This window comes from Anomalospiza imberbis, chromosome 3 (genome assembly GCF_031753505.1).
Source record: "Anomalospiza imberbis isolate Cuckoo-Finch-1a 21T00152 chromosome 3, ASM3175350v1, whole genome shotgun sequence".
Classification (NCBI taxonomy): Eukaryota; Metazoa; Chordata; class Aves; order Passeriformes; family Viduidae; genus Anomalospiza; species Anomalospiza imberbis.
Window position 1 is genome coordinate 22,342,562 of NC_089683.1, and position 13,076 is coordinate 22,355,637.

A 13,076-nucleotide genomic window follows, 5' to 3' on the forward strand; every position below is an offset into this window, starting at 1 on the left:
CTTGACTTTAGAACCTATCAGTTAAGCATCCTATTGTACTTCATTCTAAAGAGAGTTTTAAACCTAAGTAGACATCATCTTAGTCTATTTATCCACCTAAGAAAGGACAAGCAAATAAATTTGGGGAAATTTTTGGGAATATCATGGATATTAAACATAGCTCTGGTTTTCACTATATTTCTCAGAAATAAGTGTACTGCAAGTTATAACATTATACACAGAAATTCAGGTATATTTTAATTTTGAGAAAGCTAAAGTGGTATATTTTCAAAAAGGACTTCTATATAGAAACTTTTTTTACTTCCTATGTGGTAGATAATTGTTCTTCAGTGTGCTAAAGCCAAAACTGTTATAGCAGTTATAATTCACAACCAAGTAAGGATGGTGACAATCAGAACTTGGACACAATAGCAACTAGATTTTTAGAATGTTAATTTATTCTAAGAATACAAAAGCAAGCTATCTTGTTTCTATTAGTGTGCTCTCACTTGACTGGAAGAGTGTTAAGATGAGATAATAACTTCAGGTAAAGCAGTCTTATTTATGTGCAAAATGTAAAAACTAAACTAAATTTAAATACTGTCATTATTCAAACTGTAGGTGCAAGGTAAAGATTGTGCCCTTACCTTCACAACGTGGGACAGTGGAGCTCCATACTACATTTCCATCTTGCATAATACAGGTTATGGATTCAGAGCCTTGAGTCTTCACAAAGCCATCATCACAGTGAAAGGAAACAGAACTTCCCAGAAGGAATCTGTCTCCAAAACGCCTCCCATTTATAGGAATGCCTGGATCATGACACTCATTCTGACCAAAGGCTAATAAAAATATAGTAAAAATACTGGGAATAAATCTCACAATAATAGTAATAATAAAAACTATACCATTAAACTTTGTGTCTTGTTTTTTGGAGGAGAAGGAGAATACTATTTCACTTGTAATACAGTAATATGTAACACATATAGTAATATATAATTCAAAGTATAGAAAATTTCTCAAAAAAAGCTTCAAATCCAATGATGCTTACACACATGCAACATAGTTGGAATTCAGAAGATTTTAGATATATGTGGCTTAGATACACAAGAATAATTTGCCTAAATTTTCCTGTGGACAAATCCCAGCCATTTTGCCTCTAATATAAGGGGATTGGGGTTGTTTAACCTGAAGAAAGGGAGGCTGAGGGGAGCCCCCATTGATCCCTACAACTACCTGAAAAGAGGTTGTAGCAAAGTGAGTATTGGCCTCTTCTCACAAGTACTAAGTGATAAAACAAGAGGAAATGGCTTCCCCTTTTTTCTTCTTGCCCTATTTCTAAGGACAAAAATTATCCCCTCCTATAAAAGCAAAAGACCAATTTAGGCATCTAAGATTTAAAAAAGATTGAAATCAATGAATTCCAGCTTTATGTGGGGAATCTTTCCAAATAATGCAAGAAAAAAGCTTGGCCACAAACACTATTATTTTAATTGACACAACACAGAAACAGTTCAAAAGGTCTCAAAGACAGCTTTATTGTCAATTAACTTCTATAATCTTAGAAGATAATTTCTTCAGTTAAAATTATAACCTCTGCATAAGTAGCATCTTTGAATGACTCTCAAAACTTTTAGGAGAGTTAGCAATCTATGGAAAATGTAAAAATGTTTTCTACATGACAATTCTGTTACTAGTTTTCTATTGAGAGTACTACTTGGTAATATATTTTTATATAAACAAAATAAAGGGCCATCTGTAGCCAGATATTTCGTAGCCTGGTTGCCCAAACAGGAGAGACTTATTTTCTCAGTACCTCTCTATACATACACGACTAGTAGGTCCAGATTTAATAACTTTTGGACTGGTTGTCCAGTTACAATTAAACTTTGCACATTTGAGAATTGCCTTCTCAAAGGTAGCACTTTCTTAAAATTTATAAAGGGACAGGACCCAGATAGAAGAATGATTCTAAATTAGTGTAATCTTATAGGAAAGACTTCTGCAGCAGTTCAGCTGTGTTCTAGACACTGGAAAAAGCACAGAGTGTAACTGCTATGTGCAATGCAGAAAAGAGATCTCTATTCTTATGGGTTTGTATTCATAGATTCTACCCCATTCAACTAGAAAAAAAACATACAAAAGCAAAGCACATTCCCAAAACTATATATTTGCATTGATGATTACTTTTATGCTTTTATGATTAATACCCCCATATTTGGGATCTAAGATTAATACCTTTATGAATTTATTCTTGATGGTTCCATTAAGAAGTATATTAAATTACATGCACTGGATACTTTGATGTGAAAGATCTGGACTTTAGTTACAGGATCTGCATTTATGCAGCATGAACAAAAAAGACAAATAATAAATAATGAAGGGAATGCCTCAGCACTATCACAATTAAAATAAATAAATTATAAGGATTCAGATAAGCTAACAAATACAAGGAAGACATCTGAAAACAGTGCAATTATACAATCATGACAATTTGCTTCTGAAAAAGAAATAGAAATAGAGATAGAAATAGAAATAGAAATAGAAATAGAAATAATAGATTCTCTGCTTTAATTATTATGAAGAAAGCATAAAACTAGGCATAAAATAAAAAGCAGAAGTTCTTACTTGTGTAAGTGATATTAAATCCTCTTCCAGTGGTAGAGTGATCTGACTGAAATTCAAGTCTTACTATGTGCCCACTACTAGCCAGTTGAGAAGGGACTTCATTGCCAGAAAATGTGCCAAGAGGTGGTAAATCTGAAATCCCATCATCTTTGATTGTAAGGTAGTCAAATTGGGGTTCTACATCAAAGTCGTTGAAAATCAGATGGATTCTGCTTCCTGGCTCTGAGATAATTAACCAAACACAGTTCATATTGTTCCCATATTCCTCAGGATAATTTGGAGAAAGAATAATTCCGGATGGTGTGGTGAAGTTGAAGAAACATGAAACTAAAGGAAACAACAATAATATTCTCAAAATACTATCTACAAACATTATAAAGGTTTGTCTATTTTTTTTATTATTGTGGAAAAGGATGATTTTCAAGTCTGGATGTCAAAACTACTACACATGCAAGCAGAAAATGTTTAACACTTTCAGAACAGCTCTCCAATGTTTTTTTTCCACAAGTGACTGAAGCAGGGCCTGCAAGAGATTAGCAAGTAGTGGAATACCAAAGAAAGCAAAAATAATGTTTGATGCATCAGAATTTGCAAAAAACTTGTCAGGTTTGTTCTAAAATGAAAATATCCAAATTTGAATATTTTTTTTTTCCAAATATGCATTAAAATGTATTTAACAATAAAAAAAAACAAGCATGAGGGCCAGTTTTGTCTGTAGTATAAAAAGTTCATACTGATGCAAATAATGGTGGAAATTCAGATGTGACTGAATCAAGAAATCTTAAGAGTATATGGTCTGAACTAATTTTACCCTAGTTTCCTTTTGATGGCTTAAGCAAAACCAAAAATGATTCACAGCTATAATTTTTCTTTTTTTTTTTACTCTTTTGAACCAATTTTCATCAAGACATAGCCTAACTGGTTTCAGAGTCTTGACCTGGTGACTGGTACTGTAGGCAGAAGTACAGTGCATTCGCAAAGGGGAAGACTCACTGAATATTAGTTAGCACAAAGGACAACCCTTATTCAGCACTACAAATGTGTCAAACTGAACTCAGTGTATGTAAATAGATGTTAGAGATTCCATGCTCTTTCACAGGGCATGTACATATGTAACACTGGAAGCACAGTAAAATATCCTACGTTGTCAACACAAACTGATATAGCAATCCAATGCAATACAGCACCATGAAGAAACACAACTTCTGTCTTCCAAGGGAACTGCTGCTGAACTGTCTCTGTGCCTAGGCTTTACATGCTTAGACACAATTCAGCATTGCAAGGCATATTGAGAATTATTTGGGTACAGAGCAATCTTCCTCAGTTTAAGTCCTGTACCAACACAGCTTCAAAGTACATACATGTCCAAATAGAGCAGGACACCTTACAAAGCTTGTGATGGTTATCAAGTCCAGTACTGATTTGTATGACTTGTTATAGGAAAATTTAACATGATCTACAGAACTGAAGTGCCTAATATACCTGTGTACTTGAAAGATTTGCTCTATTTTTCAAGAAAGGAAAAAAAAAAGAAAAGGAAAAAAAAACCCTACCCAACACAAATAAACCACCCCCCTCAAAAAACAAAAATACACAAACAAATAAACAAAAACCAAAAAAACCCCAACCAAATACAAAAAACCCAACCCAACAACCCTCTTTTAACAACAAATATATTTTATCTTTTAAAACAAAAATCACAACAAATGACCTTACCTAAACTTTTCATATGTTCGATATCCTTATCTTCTTTATATTCATATTCACATCTTTGTGACATATCACAAAAAAAAAAAACAAAAAAACAAACAAACCCAAAAAAACCCCAGTCTTTTCTTATGTGGGTCTGCAGGCTGTTTTGCACTGCCTGAATGAAACACGTATGTGCCACAGAATCTTTTTGAACACTTATCTGCTATTAGGGGTTGCTCATTTAGAATAAAATTCAACACACATTTACATGAAGAGTGTTAAGTGGTTCAATTATATATAAAATCAGTGTAAACAACGTTCTAAAAACAGTCCTGCGTGATGTTCCCCATAAATGAACTACCGAGTAAATTGAAAAAAAAAAAGAAAACCATGATAGAGAAAGTCTTCAAGGTACTTTGAAGTATTTTCCTGTTGATTAGTCACAAAAGTTAAGAAATGCAAGAGGTTAAGGTCAGAAAAACAAACAGAGAAAAAAGTATAATAATTCTTACAAACACAGCTGGGTTTGTTGCCAGACCACTGGTTGTTTTGTTGACATGTAATCGTTCTCTCTCCCACCAGCTCAAAAGCTGCTTGACATTCAAAGGTAAGTGTGTCTCCATGCAGAAAACTGCTGCCAGTCCTTTTCCCATATGATGGAATTCCAGGATCTCCACAACCTCCTTTCTCTATTTCTGAATATCAAAAAATTCAAATGCAATAATAAGGAAAATACATTTGCAATCAATTTATATGTCAGTATCAGAAGTACTTTCAAAATATTTGGCATTATACATTAAACTAATATTTACAGATGAAAATGAACTAGGGGTAAATGCTGTGAAACTGCCTCAAAGATGACTTAGGATCTAAAGTTCTTTCACAAGCTAATAGCTTCCATACCTGCATTGCTGCATTGCTGAAAATAACAAAATACTTGTATTTAACTGCAGGACTGCACCAAATTACAGCATATTGGAAGGTAAAATTATAAAGCCACAGTCTCCATCCTACCCATGGAGACATAATATATGTAGATCGTTTTTCTCGCAAAGTACTCATACTAAAGAATCTCTTAACTCACACCTGCAATTCCATTTATAAGTCTATGGATGATATGATTAAAAGTATATAATTTCCTAATAGAGTCAATATATTTCAGTTTAAAATAACTTAAGTATAATAAAAACAAAATTGAGAAATTATTTCTTAATCACATACTTCAAATTAGAGCCACATTTTTCCCAGCTGCATTCAGCTATGCTGAAAATAAATTAACATTTCAGATAATGTTTCAATATATTCTCCAAGAGCTCTGTTTCTTAAATTATTTCATTTGTAGATCTCAAATCTACACAAACCAGATAAGGCTATAAAAAATTCAAATCACATGAAATTTATGAATACCATCAGTATTAGAAAAGAAAATGTAAGTATTAATTGCCTGTGATAGAATAATCTTACAAAATACTATACACACGGCCACCCGTCAGAAAATGAAGGCTCCATTTCTTTGCTATTAAATTGAAAGCAATTTTTTTTAATTAACTTGCCTTTGATTAGAAAAATAACAAAGCTCTTCTGATTCTACAAACTGTGTTGCTGCACATGTAATGAAATTATGTAAATCTGATTTAAATGAAAGTAAAAATAAAGTTCTTGGCATTTAAATATTTTACAGTTCAGTCCAAGGTATGAAATCAGAAACATTCAAGATAAAAGGAAAATTTAACTCACTGAATAGTATTAAATATTAACATAATTTAATATAATTGAAAATGTTTGCTGTTAAATATTGTTAGATCTAATTATGTTAAATCCTGGCAGAAGATCCAAGAAGAAGACTTTGACTCAGCAACAGAAATTTTAAGATACAGGATACAAAATTATCATATGTGAAGTCACTCCACTATGTTTACACCCTTAAAGCAGTCATTAACAGATTGTTGACAGACATGTTCAGGAAGCTATGGCATATATTGCACATTGTAATAATTTTCTTGACCTGCTGATGATGCTGTGCATGATGGACCCGTTATTATTTTATTTAAATAATTTGTCTTAGCAAAAAGTTAGAATGTATATATTAAAAACATTTTCTAAAATGTCTAGTATACAAATACAATAAAACATTTGAGAGAGAAATTTTATAAAAAATATTTTTAAATAATGAATCAAAATTATACATACAAATGCTTTAATGCAGCTTCACTTGTCTTTTCCTACTGAGATAATGACTTTTACTTCCACAGAGTAGCACTGAAAACCCGTGTTTTCAGCTATGCACATCTTTCCATACTTCATGAAAATGTGAGGAGCCACAGAAAATCAGAATACAGATTTTAATCACGTTTTAGAAGTTCATCTCCCTCACTGACAGCAGAGCTGTATCTAATCCAACATGTGAGAATGATCGTAAACTCTTTGCCAAACTTAGGAGATGAAGCAAATACTTTTTTATTCTTAATGTATCAGCCTTGATCCAAAAATGCTCATATGGGCATATGGTGGTACATAATTCAGATTTGTAAATATCTTATTTTCAAGCACAAAAAGCATACATAAATTAAAAATATTAACACTAATTTCAGATAAAACATTTAAAAATATGTTTCTCTCTTTGAAAAAATAGTTTTAATAAAATACGTCTCATAAAAAATAACTGAATTATAAATTTCAGGTTCTCTAGCACACAATAGAAGGATTTTTGAATAAATTTCTTTTATACTGAAAAGCCAAATAACTCATAAAAATGTCAAAAATAATTACATTAACTTTATTTCTATTTAAACATTCAGGGTCTGTGCTTGTTTGTTCAATATAAAAAACAATCCAGAAAATATGACAGATTTATAAAACACTTCTGAGGATGTCTTATTTGCATTTTGACAATAAATAGATTGAAAAATTCCATCCAGGTCTAGGAATCTATATCTTCCCAAACCTTAAATTGAAGACTATATGTATCCCTAACAGGAAATCTACTCTAGTCAAAAGTTATTCAGGCTGACAGAAAACACTCATTGTAATTCATAGAATCATCATAGGATCATAGAATTTGGGTCTGAAGGGGCCTTAAAGATCTCGTAGTTCCAGTCACTTTGTCATGGACAGGAATACCTTCCACTAGGCCCATGTTCCTTAGATCTGGCCTGGCCTTGAATACTCCCAGGGATGAGGTCTTCACAACTTTTCTTGGCAACCTGTTCCAATGCCTCAGCACCTTCACAGTAAAGAGTTTCTTCCTAAAATCTAATCTAGAACGACCCTTCTTCAGTGCAAAGCTATTCCCGCTTGTCCTATCACCAGATGCTGTTATGAAAAGTCCCTCTGCAGCTCTCTTGGAGGCTCCCATTAGGTACTAGAAGGTGCTCTAAAGTGTGCAAAGAAAGGGCTGTCAAGCATCAGACCAGGCTGCTCAGGGAAGTGGCTGAGTCACCATCCCAGCAGTATTTAAACAATATGTAGATGTGGCACTGAGGGATAGCATTAGGTTGGGGAACTGGCAGTGCTGGATTAATGGTTGAACTGATGATATTAAATGATTCTCTGATTCTCTTTAGTCAAAAGCTACATTTCCCTTACATTAAAAACCCAAAACTAAGGGAAGACGCAGAAGTCCAAACTAATGGTTTTGTATTTGCACTTAAAGAATACTCTTTCTTTATACAAGATCTAGAGTAGTAGTCATGTAAAGATTCCCAACATTTTTCTTTCCTCTGGGATTTTGCACAGATTTTTTCTTCATTGTCCTTTACGATACCTGTTTGACTTCTACAGATTTAGTCACTGAGTAATTTTTTAAAATGTCTAAATGCAGCTGAGATGCATTGTGTGTATTGCTGCAACACATGCATTGATTATTCTGTTTCATAAATGAAGAGACACCCTGTATCAGTTTGCTAAAAAAGAGAACATTTCAGACAAATTCCGTTGAAGTTATGCTGAGCTCTTAGAAAAATCCTATGGGATAGAAAATGTTCTTAAAATAACAAACATGAAAATAAAATCTATGCTAACCTATTTAGCATGGCAATTAAAGCGCTGTTCTTTTAGGGTTATTCTGTGTACTCATTCAATGTTGAACTTCTTTTGATCTGAGTTCTTAGAGCTGTGTGAACTTCATGAAGTTTACACATAAACTCTCAAGTCTAAATTTAAACATCAGCTTCCTTTGTTTACCAAAATATTAATATTGATCTTATGCAATTGTTCTTGGCTTTCATGTACCCTCTTTCAATAGCCTGGGGAAACAGACTTTTCATCTTGTTTGTAAACTAGAAATATTTACTCAGTTTCAGGGAATATTCTTTCTTTCATGTTAGAAGAAGGACAAGATTAGATTTCTGACTGTAAGGTCATATCTCTCTGAATTTAATTAAAAGACATTTCTGTTGCTCTGTTTTCTTTCAAATGAAGAAATACGGCAATTTAAAAGTGATATTAAGCATTTAAATATGCATCATGACAACTGTTTGAAAGATGTCACATTGCAATTCAAGTATTTTTTGATGTAAGGACGTTGATTACGGTATCTGAAATGTATAATAAAATAATTCATAGTTTAGATTTTGCACTCTCAAACTTACTATTCATGGAAGGAGTAATTTACTGTTTTTTCTCCCTTGTTACTAGATTAAAAATACACAGTTCAAATTAAATTCTTAGTGTTGCTGTGTTTTCATTCACACTATCCAACAATCTAGCTTAGATGATTAGTGAATCACCTAATAATTAAATCTGAATCTAGATACAACACAAAGAGTATAAATATTAATTTCACACATTAATAATTCAGTTGCATAAATGCAATTTAAACTAAATACATGTTTTTAACACATGTGAGTTGAGCAAAAATCAAATTTTGAGATATAAAATAAACTTGAGGTTTTTATCAGAAAGTTGAAGTCAACAGCTTTAAAACCTAAAGTAATTATTTTACAATATTTCATAATTATCATCTTATTCATAGTCAAGATAGATTAAGGGAAGCTGTGAACTGGCGTAGGTATACGTTTACCAAAAACAAAAACAAAAAACAAAAACAAAAACAAAAAAAAACACACACAAAAAAACAAACAAAAAAAAAAGAAAATAAAGTTTAACATTTAAACTCTGAGAGGTTACAGAAATTAACTAAATTAATTTTCCATATATAAGAAAAGTGATTATTTATTTTATTTCCTCTTATTCCTCATGCCTCCTTGTGTTAACAGTCATAATACTTAATGTAGTTTAAAAACAAAAAGGAGAAACTCTTATACAAGCAAACCCTTATAAAATGAGAAGGGCTAGAAAGATGCTCAGGATTGCAGAAGAGGACATGAACAAAGGAATGATATTTTATACATTATTCTTGTAATGGAACATAGGAACTACTACTACTAAAAACGAAAATGGTAAATCAAAATTAATACAAAAAAAATTCAGATAGCACATAATTGGTCTGTAAAAGTAGCTATTAAAGCTAAAATTAGGTTGGCCCACCACTAAAAAGAGGATGGCCTTACATGACAATTTTACAAATGATCACAATTTTATCATTATTCCGGTAAATTTCTTCAAAGAAATTTAACAGTGCAATTTATTATCAGTCTCCAAATATAAAAAGAGAAGGCCTTCACAGATCATATAGTTTGCTGCTGCATTTTAAGAGGCTCTCACATTTTGTCTGAAATGATTTGTCCTTGCTGTTATCAAAAAGACCACAGATCATATCCAGTAGATTAATTTTTGCTGCTTCCATCTTATTGTATTCTGTATCAATATAAAAAAAAAACCCTCAAATGTGACTTTAGAATCAGATTGATTAAAAAAAACCCCAATTTTCGTAGGAAGTCCATTTAAACTAGCAGCTTACTATCATAGCATATGGTGGCTTACTGGTAACAATAACATTGTATTGCATCATATCTTATAAAAAATCCTTGAAAACAATAAAGCAGAAAACAAAATTTACAACAAAATTTACAACATGTTCTTTAAGTTTAATATATACTGTGTACTTAAATATTATGCATGTTATTACAGAAAGCAGAAAAAAAAATTGGTTTCTTTACAATCAATTTTCTATGTTCAAGGGTAAATGCAGATCAAGTATGAACAGCAATGAGAAAAAAGCTTTTTATTACTATTGCAAAAAATGTATGATACCTACTAACCAAGCATGTTAAATTCATTACCAAAATTTGTAGAAAAATAAATATGGGGGAAAAAATCATTATTATGAGTTTGCAGGCACAATGATAGACTCTGATTTGACAGCTAGGACTTCAGGAACAGAGGCGCTGGAATACTAAATAATTCTATGAATCTGTAAGCTATTGAAAATGTTAAGAATTATTGGAAAAGGAACAGTGAACAAAACAGAGAATATAATTCTGTCCACACACAAAAATCTTCAAAAATTTCATTTCCATGTTGAATTTTACATGCAGTACTGCTCTTCCATTTAAAAAGCTAACATTAGAACTAGGGGAGGAAAACAAAATATCAAAGTTACTGAAGAAATGAGAACTAGTTAAATAGACTGCAAATCTCTTTTTCTGGGCAGTGAAATACATGTGTTCAAAAAGTTGTTGGACAAATACATGGAAGAAAATCTTATTGAGAGACAAATTATTTGAGGCATGCATCACTGGAAAGAGTAAATATTCTGTTTCTTGATTTATCAGCATATAATTCACCATTTCTTCCCTAAACACCTATTATTCTCAAGTACCAATATGCTTTTGGTCTCACTGTAGATTTTTATTCTAATTTTTTGTGATAAGAAACATAAGTTCAAATTATAGTGTTCATCTTGCTTTACTACTAGAAAGAGTAGGACTAGTCAGCACAAAAGACTGAGCAGTGCCCTGAACAAAAAGTTAGCACGGAGTTATCCTGTGGAAAGTACAGAAAAATAGGAAGTACAGAAAAATAGGAAGTACAGGAAAATAGGAAGTACAGGAAAATAGTAAGTACAGGAAAAAAGAAGTGCAACTGCCTGAGAAATTATCAGAATAACATAAGGGTGAATATTGTGAAAAAGCAAACCATGGAATGAGGTAGAAGGCAGTGACAAAACTTGTAGAATCAAATTGTCGTTAAAATTAAGAGAAAGAAAACTAGCAGGAAAGGAGAATGACGAACACTGTCTCTTATCTAGATAAAAAATGTTTAAATAAAATTAAGAGAAGGGCAGGATAGGAAGAGAACAGCTTAAGGACCATTTAGAAAATGCAGATACGTTCAAGGGAACAGGGCCTAATTAAATTCAGTACTTAAACTGAAGCAGTCAATGAACTATTAGCAATTATCTTCAAGAACTTAAGGAGAACAAGGGAGATCTCACATGACTGAGCAAGGTCACATGTATTAACTGTCTCAAAAACTGGAGAAGAAGAACCTAAGAATTTTAAAAATACCTGTGTATCTAATTGCTCCCCTCCAACTTGGAAAATTATATGCTTTATCTTCCTCTACAAGGGAGTATCCTTAATCATCTATTTACAAGGGAGTATCCCTAAACATCTGTACTTAAAATTATCTTAAGTCCTGACAAGAAAGACATGGTAGCTATCTAGAAAGAAAATCAATGAGCTGTTACTAGCAAATCATTTGTAGTAGGATTGTAAAGCCAACACTGATCCTCAGTAAAGTGATGGAACCACCAACAGAAAAACACTATTTCTAAAGGGTTAAAAGATAAAAATACAATTACCAGTAGTTAACATGATTTTATGGAAAATGTGCCATGTCATACAAACAGCATATTTTTCAGATTATAAACTCAGATGACACAATGTATTTGGACTTCCTTTAATCTCTTAAATTAGTGACATATGGCATTCTCATTAAGAATTGGCATCATAGAAAATTAATTTAGCAAACATTAAATTGATTGCAATTAATAATTATAGAATTTTGAAGCAAAAATGTGACTAAAGAATTATCATTAGACATTAGAACTCCTTCAATTATCTTAATCTAGACTTTTTTAATCCCAATCCTAACAGTTTGTTACATAAATATTACAGGAAAATAGCTAAACAACACTGCCACACTCTTTCAAGATGCTTTAACCTGACTTATATTGTAGGTGTACAGTCTCCTCGAGAACATGTACCCATATAAGCACTGCTTTTTCTCATACTCTTAAAATAAACCCTCACCAAAATCTCAAGCCTATGGCAGTTGAGAATTTTGTAAAATAGAATTAATGTTAGATGGGAAGACCTTATTTTACCTGAGTTTCTACTTCAGTACCTTACAGTGGGTGTGCCTCCGCTTTAAAAACCAGAAGTGATAAGTACAGTTTCAAAAAACAAAATGAAATATTAAAATCATGTGTGGATTTACTGGAGCTTCAACTCAGTACTTTTCTAATGCCAGCTGTAAAAGCAGTAAGTGCTCAAATGGAAAATGTTAGCTTTGGAAGCAACTGAATGTACCAATATTAGTACAGTGTGGACATCCAAATAATTTTCCCTTATTATATTTCAGTAAAGAAGCAAGAAGGATTGCTCCAAAAATATTCTTCTGAAGAGGAAAAACAAACAAACAAACAAACAAACATCTTCAGGCCTTATGCGCCTATATTCTGCCCTTGCAGGAAAAATCCTGCACCCTAGTGTTGGACTCAGTGCAGCATCTTTCAAATTTTTTTGGCAATCCACAGTTTTTCAAGATCTCAAAGTTTCTCTCTTTCATTAACTTTGAGACTTATTTGCATGGACACTCTTTCCATCTAAAGAAAAGTTCCTTTTGTTCCTACCTATATCTTGTATGTTTCA

At 32.3% G+C, this 13,076-nt stretch overlaps 1 protein-coding gene across 1 annotated transcript in view; it reads right to left on the bottom strand.

The window, feature by feature from the left end:
* Positions 1 to 13,076, bottom strand: part of CSMD1 (CUB and Sushi multiple domains 1) — a 1,092,711-nt gene that overhangs the window by 262,281 nt on the left and 817,354 nt on the right. Inside the window, exons 13-15 of the mRNA XM_068183622.1 lie at positions 4,812 to 4,994; positions 2,608 to 2,934; positions 627 to 821 (exon numbers count right to left, since the gene is read on the bottom strand). Of these exons, the coding sequence (XP_068039723.1) occupies positions 627 to 821; positions 2,608 to 2,934; positions 4,812 to 4,994 (705 nt within the window). The remainder of the gene's footprint in view (positions 1 to 626; positions 822 to 2,607; positions 2,935 to 4,811; positions 4,995 to 13,076) is intronic.